The sequence below is a fragment of the Cyprinodon tularosa genome, unplaced genomic scaffold, assembly GCF_016077235.1.
Source record: "Cyprinodon tularosa strain WSP-4 unplaced genomic scaffold, ASM1607723v1 ctg41, whole genome shotgun sequence".
In the NCBI taxonomy this organism is placed as follows: Eukaryota; Metazoa; Chordata; class Actinopteri; order Cyprinodontiformes; family Cyprinodontidae; genus Cyprinodon; species Cyprinodon tularosa.
In genome coordinates this window covers 1859677-1881014 of record NW_024039130.1, presented here as the reverse complement: position 1 = coordinate 1881014, position 21338 = coordinate 1859677, and the positions used below count along the sequence as shown (strand labels likewise).

Here is a 21338-nt window from a genome sequence, read left to right as displayed (position 1 = left end):
TTTCCAATACAGTATATTTTATAAAATAAATACGCAGCAACTGGTTTATCCCTCAGGCCAGATTCACCCTCCTTTTGGTGACATTTGAATAAAATGAGACAAATATTTCTTTGGTTGGTAATTAATAGCTCTGCTGATAGCCTAGCCTAAGTCACTAAATCAGTGAGAATAAATGCATATTAACAGACGGTCCAGAAGCCACCCAGAATGTGAAAGGCCCAAAATCCTGGTAAGTCAGCAGGTTATAGTTATAATTATTGAAGTAAGAACATTCAATTGGTTTTGTCCCTGATTTTGAATGATTTAAATAATTAACTACAACCCCAGTTCTATTGTATTATATATTTATAATCTACACGTAAAATATCACCAGAGGTGTCAAGTAGCAGTATACAAATACTTAGTTACTGTACTTAAGTACACTTTTTAGGTGTCTATACTTTACTACATTACTTATTTTTCTTCCTACATCTGGCTTCTACTCATTACATTTTCAAACAAGTATCTGTACTTTCTATTCCTTAGATTTTTAAAACAAACGTTACCCGTTACTCTTGGCTTCATTTATTGCAGAGGTCACGGATTAGCGGACTACGGTCCACATCTGGACCCACCTGCTGGCTAATCCAGACCGAACCTGATTTATAACATTCATAAATTACCGCATGTTGTCTGACGACAGTGTCAAAACGTCACTTGCGCTGCTTCTCCCTTTACCCACAAATCCCACATCCTCCGTCTCAGCTCTGCCCCGCAGCACTCCAGACCCGTATTGCTGCGCTCGGAGCTCGAGGAGAGCATGTGCAAGATTTTCATTAAATTCATAGGAGCAAAACATGCAGAAATTAACACTTTGCATCCAATCTTTTAAATAAACAGTGTTAGTTTTTTGAAATATATAAGAATTATGCTCTAATTTGTAGTTACCGATCTGTTGTAACTATATTTGACAAACCGGATCTTGTCGTCGTTCTTTTCCTGTTTACTGCGATTGCAATAGCAAATCTTGACCTGGCCGGACCGGAGCGGAGCCTGAACATTTTGAGTATGTTTTGCTCAACCTGCTGCTGTGAAGCAGGATTCCCCTCCATGAACATAATCAAAAATAAATATGGATCCAGGCTCAAAATGAGCACCTTGATATGTGCTTGAGAATGGCTTTGTCTCCATTCAAACCCAGGTTTAAACCCTTGCAGGGCAGCATAAAGCCCACAGCTCTCATTAAGCCATAAAAAAGAAAGAAAAATAACAAACGGTCAGTTCAGGTGTTTTATAAAACATGTGAATCAGGAAATTGTCTATATACCAAACTGAATGATTGTTGTTCTCTACTTCAAAAAAACACTTTAGATTTTAAAATGGAAAAATTTTATATATTTTTTTATTTAAAAATTCAGTGTATAACATGGATGCATAAACACCATTTTATTTCAGTGTTAAATTCTGTTTAAAGTAACAGGTCATTAAAAATGTCTCCAGACTTTTACTGGTTGATGATTTTCTTTATTTGGACCCCGCTAATATTTAATTGGTTAGCCCTGGTTTAATGTTTATAAATATTTATTTCACGTCATAAGCGCCATCCAATGCAGATCATTGGCACCATCGACATCTATTGGAAACTAGTGTAATTGGATGAGTTATATAATGCAAACACTCATTGGTTCGCTAAAGGAAATCATCAGAAGCAAGCAGGTGTTCTTCAAACTGCAAACATGAATTGTCTATGCCATGCTACAATGTAGGATTCAGAAAAGAATTTTTCCAAATAGTCGTAAAATTGAGCTTTAAATTCATATAGTGGCATCTGGCTGGTTTTTTTAAAGGTTACTTTATAATTTTATACTTTAAGTAGTTTTTGGAGCACATACTTTTTCACTTTTACTTGAGTAAAGAGGTCAAGTTGATACTTCAACTTTTACCAGAGTGCTTTTAAACTGCAGTAACAAATGTGTGTACTTTTGACACCACTGAATATCACACATATGATAGCTTTTCACTTGTATGTATGAAAGTTTTCAGTAGTGTGTATGAAAGCTTTTCACCAGTTTATATGAACAGTTCTCACTACTTTGTATGAGAGCTTTTCACCAGTTTATATGAACAGTTCTCACTACTTTGTATGAGAGCTTTTCAGTAGGTTTTATGAGAGGTAAATATTTTGACTAGTCTATGTGAGAGCTTTTCACTAGTGCTTGTGCAAAGTTTTCAGTAGGCTATATAAGAGGTAAATGTTTTCACCAGTTTAGTTGAGAGCTTTTCACTTGTGTTTATACACATTTTTCAGTATATTATATGGAGTTTAATATTATGAGTAAATGGAAGTTAATTTTAATTTATGTCCCTGGGGGCACTCCATGGTTTCAACCATTTATATTTCTGAAATAAATGAAAAAACAATTGGTGAGCGAAGAGAAGTTACTGCAGAACTTTCTAAACTAGAGTGAAGATGCTGGCAGTTATAACAGTACTATCATACAGCTCTTGTTTACCTGATAAAAGAAGGAGTTCCTGAAGGCATTCTTGAAGTAGTTGTTGTTAGGTAGTCTCAGTGCTATCTGAAGTGAAATAGCCGGGGTCTGTTTAAAAACAGAGAAATATGGTGTATGCAGCATTTTAAAGACGCATAGCACATAAAGCAATAATATGGGGGAAAATAATGTTTTTTTAAGGAATTGCAATTAAAATATCAGATTGGACTGACAAAGAATGCATCAATAGATGTTTTATGCTGTCTGTGAGATTAAAACTTAATCACCAACCACTTTTAGATTATGTAGTGTATTGATGAGGAATATCCCATGCTGGTAGACCAAGAACTCTTTGGGGCTGAGGACTGACAGGTCCAAAGGGATCAGCTCTCCTTCACATTCCCACTGAGCATCAAGGACATCCACAAAACTGTTCCCTCTGTCTTGAAAGGGTGTGTTATGTTAAATAATTGAACTGTATTCATTTTCTCAGCTGTCACCATTACTCTATGTTTTAGTAAACACAAACTATAATGGGTAAACCTAGCTCCTCCTAACACGAATGAAAAAACCTCAACTTACTGTCAAGCTCTTGTCTTAGAAAAACAACCCGCTCAGCCGCGGTCTTTAGCTGTAGCTCTAGTTTCTTTAACAGCTGGAATAAAGGAGACATCCCCAACAGCCTTTTCCATTGCTCTTCTGTGGATTACAGTTATGTCAATTGTTAAGACTCAAATGTTGTCCAACTGTAACTCTTAATTTGCATATACAGATAAAATAGGATAATAGGATAATACCTCGTATAGCAGGAACAGCCATATTAGTACACTTATCAGTTTCTTTTGCCTGCTGACTTCCTATTAAGAAATCAAGGGGAAATAGGTTAGCAGTTTATTTGTTACGGGAGATGTCTAAGTTCTTATAAATACAGCAAACATATACATAAGCATAGATATGGTTATTTCACCTAAAACTTTGTAAGAGGACTCTTTAGACAATATTAGTTCTGCATTAAAGAAAGGAAAGCAGTTTTCTTCTTGGGTTTATTTCATCTGAAAAGAGGAAAGATTCAAGAAGTCTTTTATATCTATTTTCAAAAGTTGAGGAATTAGATATATGCAAGGCTACAAAGACAACCTTTTTAAAATATTACATTTTTAGTGGGAAATAAATTATGATACCCTAATATTTCGCATAATACCCTTATACTTCATGTTCAACTAATGTCAAGGTTTTTGACATTAAATGCAGATCAAGAGAGAAGCATTACTAATATTTTGATAGAAACTTGGTCAATTTAAAGCATAGCCAGTTGAGGTGAATGTAAAACATCAAACAACCTCTTGAGGCCTTTTGAATTAAGTTCATGAATTTACTAATGGGTTAAAAAAATCTAAAGATAAATTACCAGAGCAGAAAACATGTTTGGTTTAAACTAAATGCAGCGTTTCAGGGAAATAACCTCATGTCATGTCACATATGGAAGTTGATGTGTCGGGCTTTGGGGATTATATCCACTATGAAATCTAACAAATGGGCCTTTAGTATATATAATATTATAAGACCATTAAAAAAGATGTAAAGATGATGGAGAACTGGACCTTGCAACGTGACCATGAGACAAAATGTAAATTAACCAAGGACTGGCTGAAAATCAAGAACTGTAAAGCCCTGGGTTTGCCAAACTCCAAGCCCGGATAATCATGTAACTTAAAAGCAATAAGGTAACTTTAAATTGATTTAAAATGAAAGATGTAAGTCTATTTGTCTGTTAGTTTTGACAAAAATAATAATTAAATAAAATTGCTTTGATATAAAATGACTTTTATTTGCCCTTAGTATTAAAGTGTTGGATTTTGAGAAATAATAAATGGCATAACTGTTAGGATCCTCAGGCTTGCCCTCCAGAGGGCGCCGAGGATCCTCTTCTGCTCTGTGTTTTTTCCCTTAGGGTTGAGTTACTGTGGGGATCTGGAGACTACCCTCTGTCTCCAGCAGAGGGTAGCGCCGTGGGTCTTCTGGAGATGGAACCTTCCTGCACACCTGTTGCTAATCCTCTCATCAGAAGACCTCTCCTATATAAGCTGACTTCAGACCTTGCCTCAACGCCGCAGTGTTGATCTTAGTTGGTTAGCTTCCTGAGCCTTCTGTTTTAGATTGAGTCTTGGTTGTCTCTAGGTTGAGATCAGATTCTAATCTCTCCTTTATCTGTGCCTCACAGGAATCCTGTCTCCTCGTGAAGCTCTGGATGAGCTTAACCTCCTGTCTCCTCATGAAGCTCTGGATGAGCTTAACCACCTGTCTCCTCGTGAAGCTCAGGAAGAGCACCCTCACTGGAACCCAGTCTCTGGTCTGCAGCTCTGGGAGAGCTGCATCACAGGAAACCAGTCTCAAGCCTGAAGCTCTTGGAAAGTCTAACCTGCTAATCTGCCCTGGTGAGCCTACCCGAAGATTCCTACGTGGATGAAACCTGACGACTTCTTTGTGGAGTTTCCCTAAAGGTTCCCATGTGGAAATTCCCCTGATGTTCCCTGCGGTGAGCTGGAAGCTCAGCCTGAAAAATCCTTCGGGTTTTCCCCTGTTGTTCTCTGCAGTGAGCTGGAAGCTCAAACCCAGGACTGCCAGGCTAAGCCTAAGCTAGATGCTTAGCCTCACATGAACTCAGCTACCAGCCATCTTCCGTTCCCTGCTCAGACCCCAGTGAACCAGCCCCCTGCCTGAACTGTTCCAGTTAATTATCCATGTGCTTGTGTCATTTAATAAACTCTTTGGACTTTTACCAGTGTCTCCGTGTGTGTTCTGCATCTTGGGCTTTACTCTCAGAAACCCAATCATGACAATAACTTTATCACCCATATGAAGTACAACATGTGATAAAGGTTCAGGATACGGCGACAGTTCCATAAATCGGCCAAGAAGATACAATTTTACAATTCTGAGCAGAATATGTTCACACATCACACACGGAAAAAGAGTGAATACGCACAGTAAATGGAATCACTGTTGACAGCGCACCACCACATGTTACAGACATCCCAAGTGCTTATTCTTTCAATTATAAATTCCTATTAACTTCAAGCTGAAGCAGAGTGAGTTACTCTAACATTACTTTATTAGTTTGTGTTACTGTGAAAAACGTAATGATTTATGGCTGACACCAGATGTGATTAATGTTCTGTCTGCAGGTTATGATGTGTTTACCAGGCTACGTACTTGCTTTGTTATTACACATAGTCGGGGAGTTATATGTCAGTTTTATGGCAAGTCAAAAACAATTGTTTTCTAAATCAGACTAAAACTAGACTGATGCTTTTATGATTTTTCAACAAATGAAACATTTGCATATTAAATAACTTAATTGTGACTAAAGCTTTTTTAGAAAAGCTTTAGTCAATCTCATGTTTAGTCCTAAAGACTAAAACTAAAAAAGCTGACATAAATAACACAGGCACAGACAAAAGTACTTACTGGTATTACAGTAACATAAGTAAAAGTAACCAGTTTTTAAAATTGTGTTTTCGATTGTTTGGCTTTTGTTTTTTATTTATTTTCTTATACTATGATTCTAAACTGCAACTCAAATCTCATAACCTTTTTGCCAAACTTGCACATAAATATTTTAATGTTTAGAAACGATTTAAAATGATTGCAACACCAACACACAAACAATTAAAGTCTAGCTCCACCACAGATGAAAGGAAACTTTTTAAAGTTTCAGAGGGTTTTTCCACTTTTCTTTGTAGAGCATTAGAAAAAACCATAACCTTGTTTTCTGCTACTAGTATGTAGAACAGGCTGTGCAAAGGCTAAACCACATTAAGCCTTGTCACATACTCTGCGGAGAATTTGTATGCCAAGGGACAAATCTATCTGCAAAGTGTGAAAATGGGCAAATCGTGTGTCTAACCTTGAGACTGAACACCAGAGGATGCATCCTGTCGTTTGCAGGTCTGAAGATTAGCATCCTGGAACTTGACATATGCAGGCTCCCTGCGGGACTGGGTTGAGTCTCCTTTTGACAAATAAGGGAGACATTTACTCTGCTTTAAGCCAGTCATATCTCTTGATCTCGATTTCGGGTTCTGTTAAAGTTTTTACTTTGGGTTTTTGGTCAGACTTTAATTTATGCCATTATGTGTTTTATAGTCATTAGTTTAATTTGTCTTTAATGTCATTTAAGTTCTTTGCTAGTTGTTTTTAAAGGAATAGTACACCCAAAACATGATTAGCCCTCATTTTCTACTCACCCCCATGCTGAACAACACTCTGGAGTACTTTTTTGATATCTCAAATGCATCTGGAGATCTGGGAGGCTTCTTGCTGTCTGCTGACATTCAAATAATGGAGGTCTATTGTGCCCGAGGCAGAAAGGTCCATAAAAGTCCACAAAAAACGTGTCAATATTCCTCCATACTGCTCGTCCAATGTATTCCATGTGTCCTGAGTGGGTAGCATCCAGAATTTACTCGAAACTAAGTCATTTAGAATGTTTTTAGAGCATAAACAGTAGTGTATAGGATTTCCTGAAAGCGCGCGCCGGCGCGTTCATGACGCTACGGAAACCGCGGCAGACCAAGCCAGATGAAAGTGCGCATTCAGCTAGGCAAAGAACTCATGCTCTTCCTCAACACTGAAGTCCTCAGACATTTTTCTTTCGTTGTTTCTTTCTTTGCACAGGTAAACAGCACATTTCTTCTTCTACGCTTGCATTATCATCAGAGCAGACGCTGAATGCGCACTTTCATCTGGTTTGGTCTGCCGGCTTCCGTAGCGTCATGAACCCGCCGGCGCGCGCTTTCAGGAAATCCTATACACTACTGTTTATGCTCTAAAAACATTCTAAATGACTTCGTTTCGGGTAAATTCTGGATGCTACCCACTCAGGACACTTGGAATACATTGGACGAGCAGTATGGAGGAATATTGACACGTTTTTTGTGGACTTTTATGGACCTTTCTGACTCGGGCACCATAGACCTCCATTATTTGAATGTCAGCAGACAGCAAGAAGCCTCCCAGATCTCCAGATGCATTTGAGATATCAAAAAAGTACTCCAGAGTGTTGTTCAGCATGGGGGTGAGTAGAAAATGAAGGCTAATCATGTTTTGGGTGTACTATTCCTTTAAGCCTTGTTGTACTTTTGTTCACGCCTGCTCTCAATCAGTTGATTACTATATTCATTGTTCTGTCTGCCCTATATACTCTTCCTCTAGTTCTTGTGTTCTCTGGTTAGTTATTTCTGAATTTATGCTTCTGTTGCCACCACTCATTATTAAATCAACAAGAAACCACCTCCATCTCTGCACAAGGGTCTTCTACGAACCTCCATTCAACTTGACACGTCAGGATTAAATTTAAGGGCTAGAGTGTGCATTAAAAGCTCAAGTGTTAATAATCCAACCCAGTCTCATGGGAAAATGTACCCCCACTACGTTGGTCCACACTGCAAAACGTAGTGGAGGTATATTAATGGCCATTTTTTTGTGGTACTGTTACATTTCTTCTGCCTATACGCTTTCTATTGTTTTACGTCCTAGTCACGTGACTTTCAAGATTCCAGCTGGGAGAAGAAAAAAATATATATATATATGTCCGACATTCGCTCATTTTTTTGTGGAAAGATTAATAACTTGAGTTTGTTTTTGCATTAAAATGAATTTTGATTACATTTCTAGTGAGAAATGTATAGTTTGTTGCCAGAATATTTACTCAGGGAATGTACATATTCAATTCAGTTTCAATTCAGTTTATTTATATAGCGCCAAATTCACAACACATGTCATCTCAAGGCACTTTACAGTTCAACCATATTCACTTGCTTGTTCGTTTCTTGCAAAGATTTTTCAAGATAATGTGAAACTGTAACGTTTTGGTATAAACATGGCTGAGATTTCTCTAACTTTTAGTGGGAAAATCAATAATTTCAATCAGTTTCTGCATTTAAATCGGTTTTGATTACATTTATAGCGAGAAGTGTAGGGTTTATTTACATAATATTTACTTAGTGAACATACATAATCACCCGCTTGCTAGTTTTTGCTAACATATTTTAAGAAATTTACTTATTTTTTGGATTGTTTTTGCAGTGTGTCTAGAAACACACTGTTTTACACACTACAGCATATACAGTACCAAAGTTAAACTATAACCAATGATGCACTGTCAGCAGGCTATTAATGTTTGTACAGTTATCCCCCAAATTCTAAAAACTGGTGGTGATAAAGGTTTAGAGTAATATTGTCATATTTTCTATTATGTTACTTCTCACTGGAATTAATACTGACTTCTTTTGTTGCTAAACCATAGTTTAACTCAGTTTTCCTGCACAAACACATCTCAGGCTGGTGTAGCTCTGCCATAAAGCATGACAGGGCAACACAGCAATGAGCCATTGATTCTACCGAGTGAATAATTAGTCAGGACTTGATCAGAGACGGTTCCAACCTTCCAAATATACTGGAATCATTCTTTTAGTCCGTCAAGTTGTGTCCGAAAATCCACCCTAACCACTTTCATAGCACTATATAGGGAATACGCCATTTAAAATGAGTGTCCCAATGTCTAATGCACCTTGAAAAGTAGTACCAAACGTCGTGAACTCGCAGGGGCGCGCTTTTAGGAAATCCTATACACTACTGTTTAGGCTCTAAAACATTCTAAATGACTTCGTTTCGTATTGTTTTGAAAAAAATACTTTATGGATACATAGGCCTACAAGAAAGAAATAAAACACTTATGTATTTCCCTCTAGATATTATATGCTTATATTTAAAATGCCCATAAGCTTTGTGAACCTAAGTCAGGTTCCTTGCTTATGTTTAAAAGCTTGTCAATAAACAGAAAGTGCACAAGGAGAAATGGGCTTGTGCATGCTCTTGCACTCTTTTAATAGGTGACCCTTCTCAGGCGGATACAGGGTTGTGCATGCGCTTTTTTTTTCTGGAGAGGGCGGGTCTTTTCAAAAATTTGTGAAAATACTTCACTATACCTTTAAATTTTCCTTACTGAAAAGTGGTTTGCAAGTAGCGTGAATAAGCTTGTGACTAACTGTAAAAAGCATCAATCATACCTTTCACCCCTGGCACTGATGCTGTCCACCCTCTTGATGGTATCTCCAAGAAAGTCTCTTGCTTTCTAGACAATCCTAAGACATGTTCGGAAATAGAATTTAGGTTTAATAATCTCCCAAGTTACTATATATTTAATATGTCCTCAGTAATTCCTGAAATAAAGACCAGCACTGGTGTTTATATGTGTTATTTCAGTTATATGATGGTCCTATACCAGAGCTTTGCAGGTTGAAGATGTTGGAATAACGGCTAGTTGGTTTTTCTTCTAAGATTATATTCAGTCTTTCAAGCAGGAGCACAGCCCTCTGTTGGAGCAGAGCCATCATTGTAATGCTTGGTTTATATTCACTGCCTTGGACCAAGCCGTAGTTCTTGAACCAAAAGTGTCCACAGAGTACTCCCTAAACATGAAAACAGAAAATTGCTTGACAGTTCATCCCCGGGTCAAACTACTTTCTTTATATAAACATAAAGATATGGTAAATCGTAAAATTTTTTAACCTGCGCAGTATTGGCACGCAGCTGAGAGACATGTCTAATAAAATGGAGCAAAGTGATAGCAGAATCCACCTCAGTCTGAATGGAACAACACTGCTCCCATGTTTCTCTTTTTCTCAGCTCTCTATCCTGAAAACCCAATGATTTTATATCAGTAGTATAGTTAATGGCAATGCTGTTAAGAACACATATGGATTTGCCAAAGCATGTTTTATTTAAGGTAATCAAAAACAGCTGTGATGTCAGAAACAAGCAGTTGTTTGTACCATCGCATTGAGGTTTGCTGACCACTCTTCTGGCTGAGACGACCATTTCTCAATGTCTTGTTGCAGGTGTTCCATGCACACATCCAGCTTATCAAGGGCAGAAATGACCACTGAGTACCATGCACACTGCTGGTCCCATTCCTCTTCATCACCTACAATTACAGATGAATATATATATATACCTTTTAAAGCTGCTATGCAAACACTTTAAATTGTCATTTAGCTTCATTTTCCAGCTTGCAATTAGCTTTACCACATGTAAGAATGTGTAGAACATGTGAGGGAAGGACCAGAGCCAAGAATGAGCGCTGGGCCGCTCTCCTTTGGACTTCAGTTTGGGCAATGTCCTGCAGCTCGGTGGCTGCCTCTTTCAGATGCTTCCCTGACCACTGGTCCTATAGGAATGTACACTGAGTGTTATTAAGGCACAAATCCTTACTAACCAGTGCATCACAGAAAAACAATGATAAGGCTACTGTGATTTCTGCTCACTTTCCAGATCTATAAGTTTTACCTAATTTTTAGCCCCTAAATGTAAGACATTTAAAAAAAAAACAGCCTCCACTAGGCGATTTTACATAACTGAACAAACAAAACTGATACTGTCACTTTCAGTTTATTTAATAGATTTTACTGAGTCTATGGTATTTGGGGGTTTTTGGTATTTAAATATGTTTTATCTGGCATATTTATTATATTTTTAAGCCTTGCTTTCCTCTTCTGTCTGATTTGGTCCGATTTGTGAAGCCTGCAACCAGTTATTTACATATTTAAATAGTTGTGGTTGTGTTAAGATGTTTATATGAATGTAGGAATGTTTTAAACCACTGCGAGATGGATCTATCTACAGGTATTCAAGTAACCTTAATCTTTACACTATCAAATATATATATATATGTATTTTGCGCTTTTTTTTATGTCCACATATTGAAAAGCTTTAGTTGAATTGATTTCTAGCTGTTGTGAAAGCACAAAATGCTTTTCATAAGGAGGATAAGCAACCTCCCCAGGACCTGTGAATTTGAATCTGTAACTCTAAATAGATGCTGGAATAAAGCCAAATCCAGATCGATGAGGATATCCTCCTCACGCTGCCTTTGCTGCTCCCAGTATATCTTTCTCACACACATTTCTTTCTGCAGTGCCTCCACCTGACGCAGAATAGAAAAAGAGTTAAGGAAGCAAGATCCTATTAGATTCAATCATGGGCTTTAATCCTATGTTAAACATAATTTGTATGACATTATTTACTAAATTTGTACAAGGATTTATCTCCCTACCTGTACACCATCTGTTTGCTCTGCCATCATCAGCCAGAATGAAGATGTGACAGGCACAATGATTTTCCTGGACACATCCAGCTTCGCTCCAACTACTGGGGCCAACAGCCCAGTCAAGGGATCCACAGCCTGGGCTCCATAACGGATTGCCACCAGGCCTGTAAGGTGCAAATGGATGCATGAGTCACAGAAAAAAAAATACATGTTTCATCTTGCATTAATCTAAAAGCTAAATCAAATGTAGATGATGTCTAGATTTTCTACTGTTATCAACATACCTTTTCCTTTAGGGTCTTCCATGGTTCCTGCCAAAGGAATAATTTTCCCTGAGAAAGGATCCCTCTGGCAGCCGAGCACAGGAACACTTAGACCAGATCCCAGAGGGTCAGGATATTCCATCCCCAAGAGAGCTGGCAGACACATATTTGAATCTGGCAGTGGCATTTCACCTGATATAGATATATTAACAGGTAACAGATATATTAATTATTTGAATTTACTTAAAATAAATTGACAGAGTGAAATGTGATCAAATAAAATGTTAATGTTAATAAATAGTCTTACACAAAAAGAAACAGACGTCTGAAGCTGAAAATCCATTATTCCAGGTTTAAGGCTGCTCCATTTAAGTCAAGAGTCAGTTTATGCCTCAAATAGAGGGGCTAAAGAATCTTGAAGTCTAGTTCAGTATTAATAGGTCGTTATATTGATAGTTGGGTTTGAGTCTATTTCTGCAGCAATGCAATATGCAGTGGCAAGAAATACTGGGCTTAATAGCAAAGCTCTGAATTTACTGCTCAGTCTCTATAGTAGGCCTTCCATTTGGTCATGATATATAGGTCAATGCAGTAATCAAGCTCCTGCTCTACTGCATCAGGTTATTCCAGCTGAGGTTCTCTAATCTAATCAGGAATACTTTCTAGACACGTTTCTTGGAGGTTCCCTCTGGTAAGACAGCCGAGGGAAACCCAGAAAAAACTTGAGGGGCTGTTTATGTTTTCTATGATAAATAGGCCTGGAGATTGTCCCAGAATGAGTCATCTGAGTCTCAGTCTCCCTAGTGGACATGTTAACCTTCCAAGTAAATCTCGAGGGAGAAAATTATTTAATGCTTAAGAAGATCATTAAGTAAACCTTCTATGACCACACTGCCTCTACAGTCAGGGGTAGTGGTCTTCTAAAACTCACTAACTTATTGACCTTACATAAGTTTTCATCAACCTTAAAAAGCAGATCTTAGCAGTTATTGAGAGGTATGCCATTTGAATTTATCTTGTGTTATCTGAACTAAGATCACTCACTTTGTAAATTAATGAAGATTTGAAGCAAAGCACTTGAGTAAATATGAATAAAATATATAGCACCTAGCTTAAATTATCACTGTAGAGACTGAGTGTAGGATCACATCAGATGGTTTGTTTTCTCTACATCTAGTGCTTTTTTTTGGTAAGCTTTAATCCTTGTTTGCTCTAGTTTAGCCACCTGATTTAGTCCCAGTTTTACTCCATGTTTTGCTCACAAGTAAAATAACTTTGCTCAGTCTAGTTGAATGATCTCCCATTGGATTTTAAGACATATAAAGAAAAAAAAGAGGGAAAAGGGGACTAATAAATAAAGAAAAAAGCAGATTTTAATAGCAAATCTGTCTATATAGCTCTCTTTTCTTCCCCAGGTCACAGTTGTAATTACAACATTGTTTTAACTATTAACAAAGCTAGAAAAGAAAAAGTAAAAGTGGTGAATCATTTGGGGTTGGGCTAAACCACCAAAATAACAGATGACTGCTTGTCGAATTTAGGCTGGCATAACTACATAAATAAACATAATAGTGTAAAAGATACAGTTAGGTTTGTGCAGCTATTTATCTAAGCTAAGATGAGACGAACTGGTCAAGTTTATTTTTGTAAAGGGTAGCTGTCTGTGATATGTAAAGCTCAAGTAAAACGTCTCTGGGTTAGGAGATGTGGGTCTCTCCTAGGAATCTGACTCTTTTAAATTTCAGACTTGAAAAATAAAGGCGCTTGTGTCTTCGACTGTACGCACGCTGCTCAGTAGCCAGCTCTGTCTCAGGTCAAAATAAACATGGCAGATAAAGTGTGTGCTCTACTTTCATTGAGACAGGTTCTGGAAGTTTTTCAAAGTTTTAAAAGGCCAAAAGGAATAATAAGTACTGGAATAAACTCAATTAGGCGACTTTGTGAGGTTTTTCTGCAGTACCATGAAGCACCTGGCATAATAAGTATCTAGTAATGAGCTCGATGGAAAAAGAATTAAACCCATAGGGATATATATGTTGAAAAAAACATTATTTTCTGATACTTTGTTTTGTGGTTTGCAATGCAGACAGAAGTCTTACATTTCTTGATAATTTGTGAAAAAAAATCCAATAACAGAGAGATCATTCATGCAATCAAAGGTCATTGGATAAAATGTAATTATTTGTATCTGACCTTTGGTAAACCAAAGCTGATTGAGTTTGAGGTTTGAAAATGATCCTACCATTAAATAAATAGGAACTCCAGTCCTTACCCACAGATCATCATTGTTTTATTGTGGCAGTTTTGGCCTTTTATTTTTATTTTTTTCAAGTTGGCAGAAAGAAGACAGGCTAAGGTCGATGGACTGGGAATCAAACCCCTGACAGAAGTGTACATGGGTCTTGCACTCTGTATTAGCCTCTGAGCCATGACTGTGCCAATCATCTTATCTATTGGTACAGTGATATATAGTGTTTTTATTTAAATAATCTTATCAGCCATGTTTTTATTGTTGGTTTTATTTCATTTTTTTATTATTATTAGTTCTTACCAAGTGTCCCACCATCCTGCTGGAGACCCTGAGCCCAATCAAGCAGCATCTCAAACCTGGTCCAAACCTGCAGCCCACAGTACAGACTCCTCCCCCAGGCCTGCTCAAGATCCTTGCTTGCAGTTAGGAGATCATCTAATCGAGCACCTATATTCTTGTTAGTTTCTTGTCCATTTGGATCAGAGCTCCATTCATCAGTTAGTGGCTTCAGGAGATCCACTGTTTTAAACATCTCAAGCAGAACCTGAGCCAAAGAAATCCTTCTGTCATTTTTAATTTTTTTAAATCCAAATATATTGTGTTGTATGTCTTTGGTTCATTTGTCATTGTACCATTTACTTAGTATTTTTCATAAAAAATGAAAAGGATAAGGAAAAACAAACACCTCTGCGCTGCTCTTGGCAGTTATGTTCTTATATTAAGGTACAAGTCAAACATTTGCTTATTTCTTCACTCTGTGTATTTAATGCTTTATTCATTTTCCCCCCAAAGTTGATACGATTATACTAAAACCCGTGTGCTTGAGGCCTAATTCATACCTCTTGTTGTGATAAATATTGGCCAATAAGAATGATTTTATTTATGATTCCATATAGATAATCTATTACCTTGCTGTCTAGTAAGGTTTGGTATCCTCCTGCATGAGGTACCAACTGTCCGGCTCGGATGGTGGCTCCTCCAACTCTCACCATTTGTCCACTTAAAGGTTCAGTGAAGACCTCACAGAGTAGTGCCCCACCTACTGGCTGTATGTGTCCTGCAGGGCAAGCAGAACAAATTAAAATAAATGATCTGCAGTTTAGGTAATGGAAACAATCCAGTAATATTTACCTGTTACAACATCTAAACTGATCCCAACAGTGAGCACCATGTTCCCTGTCCTTGAGTCCAGCATGGGATACCCTACTTGTATTGGTTGCAACAGGCGAGAGAGTGGGCACATATGTAGCCCTCCCAGTGGGTAAACTAATCCAGTCTGTGGGTGGATAGTTACTGCCAAGGTGGGAACTGGGACACCTGTGTCTGGATCGGCCATGGGCATTCCCAGCTGCAGCCTCTGTCCAGGTTTTAGGCCTTTGAGATGAATGCAAGGCAATGGCTGTTCGGAGTGGCAGGAGATTGGATAAGGGAGGAAAGGAAGGAGGGGACTGTCCAACTTTCTGGTCTCACCTGATACAAAGGATTGCAGGAAGCAAGGAGAAACATTAGGAGTGGACTTTATTGATGTTGATCTATTATGTCCATCCTGAAGCCAATTAGTGTCTGGGATTTTATCTATAGGTACCAGACTGACAGGAGATAAACACAAATGTAATCCACAATTTACAGATTTTATTTTTTAAAGGTAAGAAAAAAACAGTCACTTTCCTTCCACTTTCTTATCATACATTACTCTTATATCAGTCGACCTCTAACCATCCTAATAAAATATGTTATTATAAGATCGGAGGATAGTTTTGAAAGGGACCGTAAGCCAGTTTCCCAGATAAAATAATGTTTCTATATTATGTCTTTCAATATCTAAAATTCAGCTGTGGACATAAAGTGGAAACCAGATTGTTCTAAACACCTTCACATTTTTTTCTGATTATCAAATCAGATTGAACTTTTCCTGTTTTATATCAGTTGGATTGCCAATATTTGCAGTACTTGCTAAATCTCAGAACAAGGAGAAAGTTTTGTAAAGCCTTTTTATTACTCTCTTCAAGGTAAGATGTTCATAGTCACCGGGATTACTATGTCTTTGTAAAATATGGAAGAGCCACCATTGATTCACCATTGATTTAAAAGGTGCTATCTCTACTGTAATCTTTGTACTGCTTCTAGAGACTAAAAATTATCTTTAAAAAAGGAGTTTAAGGACAATAAAGTGACAATTTCTTTAAAAGTCTGGAGGGGTGTGAGTGTGGGGACAGTGGCCTTCAAATCTGACTCAGTTATATCTATCTCTTAAGGTGGAATTTCTCCAAAATAATCAAACAAAAAAAAATGTATTCTAATTAAATCATACAATTTAAAAGGACATTCTACAAAATACTGAGCCAAATACTGAAGGATGTATGTTACCTCTACAATTTTAAAAGGTTCAGTAGTTTTCAAACAAAAGAAATCTAAAACAATTATCTCTTACATTATCTCTTACAATTATCTCTTACATTGCCATTAATCCAAAGAAATAATTTTGCTCAATTTTCCTAATATTAAACATGACAATTTTAGTCTGATTTATTGTTAGACAGTAATAACTTGTTGCCCTTTTCTTACAAAAGTACAGCTAAATGTTTATTACTTTGTATTGTCTTTAGGAAACTTTGAAAAGTGATTTAATGCAATAGATTTATTTACAGTATGTTAACAGTTTAGGTTTCTCCCTTTCTTTATTCTGGCTTCTTATGTTTTCACAGCAGTCATTATGGCATAGAAAGAGACTCTACTGTTACCTGTACAAAGGTCAGTAGTGAAGACTAACGTAGAACTGACAGGGTCATAGGCCACGTTGCCAACGATGGGTAAAACTCTGCCAGTCTGTGGGTGGATGAAATAATCAGGGGGCACTGCCATGGTGTGGCCGCTGCTCAGCAACATGTGGCTGTGAGCGTTTGGCCTTATGAGCCCGGTGACCGGATCGCAGTGAACTGCAGCAGGGACACGCAAAGACCCGTCAGGACCTAGAGGAGACAGGTGGGATATATTCTCAAGTTTGACACATTTTTTTAACTTGGATTTTTCTTTTATGTGGAAGCCTTGTAGTTTTGCAGCTGTGATCACATTTAGGCTTTCATCTTGTCTGTTGCAGCACAGCTATTTAGCAGCAGGTGGGGCTGTTTCTCTAAAATTCAAGAGGTCCAGTGTTCTAGCGCCACACAGAAAATTGTTAATAGACTCACCAAAGATGTCGTCTTTGGTCAGGACAGTCCCTGTGTCTGGGCAGAGCAGCTTGGCTCCTGTACTTTCACCCAACAGCCCCCATGCTCCCTGACGGTGGCACTCTGTTGTCACCAGCTCCCCCATTTCATCCACAAGTGACATAAGCTTATCTGTAAAACTAAATTTTAATTTAAAAAAAATTATTGAACATTTTCTAATTTTTTTGCCTTTCTGTTAATACTGATAAAAAGTTGACAAATCTTTACATTTGCTCTTGTAGCTCACAGGATGACTGGTTATTGCTGAAATTCTTGGACAGCAGTCTGGTGCACTCCCTGAGCCAAGATGAGAACATACTGTAGACCCGCTGCTTGGCCTGCTGTTCTCGCCTCAGAATCTAAGAAACCAATTACATCTACTTCAGTTCTACTTTTCAGCAAATAATTTATTTAAGTTTTCTTGATACTAAGCTTGCCTCTTTTGGGGATTTTTTTTCTGCTGTATAATAAAATATTAAAGGAAATGCATTATCATAAAGCTACAATCGTTTTTGATTAATTTTAACTCTTTACAAAGGATAAACAAAAAAAAAGTTAAATGGGAAAACCGCATTTATATATTACAAATTAGTCATTTAGATTAATACAACAAACTTAAGGATTGTTCGATCTGATAAACCTTGCCTATGTTTTTAAATTGCAGCTTAGTTTCACACATCTTGAATAAGATTTTGTTATTCCTGCATAACTGTTGTCTAAGTATTTATTTTTTTATATATATTGTAAGTAATCTGTGGTTTTAAATGTATACTTTAAAAGTATACTTGTAGAGTTTTTCAAAATCATCCTATTCAATTGCCCATTTCTAGGATCGGAGTATGTCATTTTTGAAAACGCCATAATAACATTACAATAAGTTATAACCTTCCTATGCTCCACTTTTCTGCAACACACTCTCAGAAGACTGTAAAAGGCCTGAAAGCCTGACTTCCCCCAAGTCAAAGTCAAAAACCCATTTGTTTAGAACTGCCTTTAACTATTAAATGTAAACTGAGATATCATTTTTTTTCTTTACTTGCTTTTATTTTCCTTTGACTTTACTGTATAATTCATGTAAAGCACTTTGCAAAGTCTCTGCACCAACATGTGCTATACAAGTAGACTTGCAGCTGCCTTTGAGATGCACAAAATAAATCCATCCTAAACTCTCCATGTCAACATTCAGTAGTACACACAAAATCCTCATTTGAATAAAATGATCTTTACCACTTTTGCATCTGTTATTACTTGTGGACTTAAACTCAGGAGATCATGTAAAATACCTCTAGCTGATTTTCGAGCAAAGTTTGTAGATGGGAAGCCAAAGATTTCCGTCTCCCAACTTCTTTCTCCACCTCTTTCCTCATCCTCTCGTAACCTTCCCCCACCCTGTCTTCAGCTATCATGCCTGGGTGGAGCAGCTGTAATTTCCCAAGGACTCCCTGACACATCTCCTTTACCTGGACAAACACAACTTCACATCAGAAACAAAACCCTCATAAAAGTGTTGTTATCTGATCCTGCTATCATCCAGCTACAGCAAGCATTTTTAATCCTCAGGAGAAATAAGCGTTTGTAAGATACCGTCTCTTCTTACATCTTTATAACTTCACTTTTACGGGGCTGTAAAACCAATCTGTTCTCTAAACTGCATCCAGCTACAACAGGAAGGATACACTACAAAGACAGGTGGTGTGATGAAAATAGTTTTTTTTACATATGATACTCAATCTGTTTTAATAGACCTAAACATTGTCTGTGAAATGTGAAGAGCTATAGAAAACGGGGAAAGAGAAGTATGTAACCAAATTGGATCAGGGCTTGTAGGCAATCAAATCCAGGATCTGGAAGTGAATATAAAAATCTGCTTTTTTAGAATTTTGCTTTAAGTTTAAATCTGAATAAATAAGATTTAAACTTAAGATTGCTAAAGATTTTAATTATTTTTTTTCTCTTAAGTTAACTCTAACATAAAAAAAAACAAGAATGAAATCCCTAGCTGCTAAAATTTACATATTTAACATATGGATGAGCAAAATACAATCTTCTTGACTAGTTTTTTAGTGTTCTGTTACTTATTAGCACACTTTAAAAACATTGATATAAGCAAAACAAGCCAAATGCAATTCTTTACATGATCTTTTCCCTCTTTGCCCTGAACTATTGTGGTCAAATCTGAATTTTCTTTTAATATGTTTACGTAAGGTCGTCCTACCTGCTCGTCCCCATTTTCACTTACTGAAAATGAATCTGACATAGTGGAAAATTCGCCAATCTTTTTGTTGGTAGGTAAGCTTGTATGAGCGATGCAAACACGAGGAGAAATGGGCTCCTGCATGCTTTCGCATGCTGTTTAATAGGCGTTCCCTCTCTGGAGCGGGTACAGGGCTGTGCATGTGCATTTTTTTTAAAAGGGGAGAGGGGGAGAGGTCTTTTCAAAAATTCTCCAAACTCCTCCACTATACCTTTAAATTAGATCAAAATGGACCCAGAATGAGTAAGACTTATTAATGTGTGAATTACTTCAATGTAATGGACGTAAAAAATAAAAATACACAACTAAGTTGATAAGTTCAACTTACATTTTTAAAGAATTGTCGATATTGTCATTCTGTCCAATTTACAATCTACACACTATTTTTATTTATCTTGAATTTTCCCTGCAGAGCTCCATTTGTAGCTTATTTAATATGGCAGCCTATGGCTATATTGTTTTTAAACATAGACAAATATAGCTGACCCACACAGGCTCAAGGAGCCAGGCTGCAACTTTTAACTTAAAAAATGAAGTATCTGCATAATGACTCCCTGGGTTTTTTTTTCTTAAACATTTGAAGAGCAATCCACAGCAATGGGTAGGGGAGGGATGGCTGAACACTATTCAGTATAGCAGCAAAAAAAAAAACTACAGCCCTTTCCTTGGCAAAAGATGATTTGTTTCTTACTTCTCGACAGTTTTGCTTCACAGAAACGACCTGCCTAAGTGTGTGTGAAGGAATTAAGGAGGAATCATTACATCAGATCAAATGTTCTTGTTTAATCTGCTCTACAGTCAAATTTTACCTCAGTCGTGAGCTGCCCCAGCCTTTTAGTGACAGACAAGCTTTGTTTGAGCAGCAGGCTATAGAAGGTGTTGCTATTGAAAGCCTCCAAATCCACCTGGTGTTCATAATCCCAGAACTCATTTAAAACATCCAGACAGGCTGCTTTCACAAAGACAACAAGGAGATAGAGAAGAAGGACAAAGAGAGATGAAAAGCAAATAACATGTATTTGAATCTCCTTAAGATTACTTAAAAGAACATAAACAGTAGTCTGGAAATAATTTCACCAGTTTTCACCACCAGAGGCTTTATCTCCTCCCGGTGGGCCATAAAAGCACTGCCTCACGCCCACCTGTTGTTTGACCTTAACAGGTAAAATCTTTATTATCAGGACCATAAGGCGACAATGGCAGCTGTCTTTTTGTGGAAGAAAATGTCTCAGTGTTGAAAGAAGAAAATGTTCCAGTGTTGTCCCTATATTTAGTTAAATTCCTTACTATCAACTCTGACCACATCCTTCACCTAGCTAAAAAATTGCATACTTATATCATGAAGCTATCACTATCATGTTATGCTTTGAAGAGGATGAATTTACGGTTTCTCTCCCCATCAAAATATTTAAATGGCCTCATCTGTGTGTTTTTTGGATCTCCTACAGCTCTTGTAGCAAAGTTTAAAATGTTTTTCATCCAAAATACACTCAACAAAAATATAAATGAAACACTTTTGGTTTTGCTCCCGTTTTTTATGAGATCAACTCCAAGATCTAAACCTACGTTTTCTACATACACAATATCACAATTTCCCTCAAACATTCCCTCAAAACAGTCAGTATCTGGTGTGATCACCATTTGCCTCACACAGTGCAACACATCCTTTGCATAGAGTTGATCAGGCATACTCACCAGACACATTCAATTGAATTCAATTCAGTTTATTTATATAGCGGCAAATTCACAACACATGTCATCTCAAGGCACTTTACAGTTCAACC

The 21338-nt window shown here is 37.3% G+C and overlaps 1 protein-coding gene across 1 annotated transcript in view; it reads right to left on the bottom strand.

Moving 5' to 3' along the window:
• si:dkey-103g5.4 overlaps positions 1-21338 on the bottom strand; it is a 29153-nt gene that overhangs the window by 2108 nt on the left and 5707 nt on the right. Inside the window, exons 9-28 of the mRNA XM_038298547.1 lie at positions 20364-20503; positions 18584-18760; positions 17529-17659; positions 17283-17440; positions 16836-17063; positions 15226-15564; positions 15003-15151; positions 14395-14638; positions 11865-12035; positions 11587-11744; positions 11320-11457; positions 10560-10701; positions 10307-10458; positions 10044-10169; positions 9757-9943; positions 6379-6483; positions 3269-3328; positions 3054-3170; positions 2763-2914; positions 2493-2579 (exon numbers count right to left, since the gene is read on the bottom strand). Of these exons, the coding sequence (XP_038154475.1) occupies positions 2493-2579; positions 2763-2914; positions 3054-3170; positions 3269-3328; positions 6379-6483; positions 9757-9943; positions 10044-10169; positions 10307-10458; positions 10560-10701; positions 11320-11457; positions 11587-11744; positions 11865-12035; positions 14395-14638; positions 15003-15151; positions 15226-15564; positions 16836-17063; positions 17283-17440; positions 17529-17659; positions 18584-18760; positions 20364-20503 (3161 nt within the window). The remainder of the gene's footprint in view (positions 1-2492; positions 2580-2762; positions 2915-3053; positions 3171-3268; positions 3329-6378; positions 6484-9756; positions 9944-10043; positions 10170-10306; positions 10459-10559; positions 10702-11319; positions 11458-11586; positions 11745-11864; positions 12036-14394; positions 14639-15002; positions 15152-15225; positions 15565-16835; positions 17064-17282; positions 17441-17528; positions 17660-18583; positions 18761-20363; positions 20504-21338) is intronic.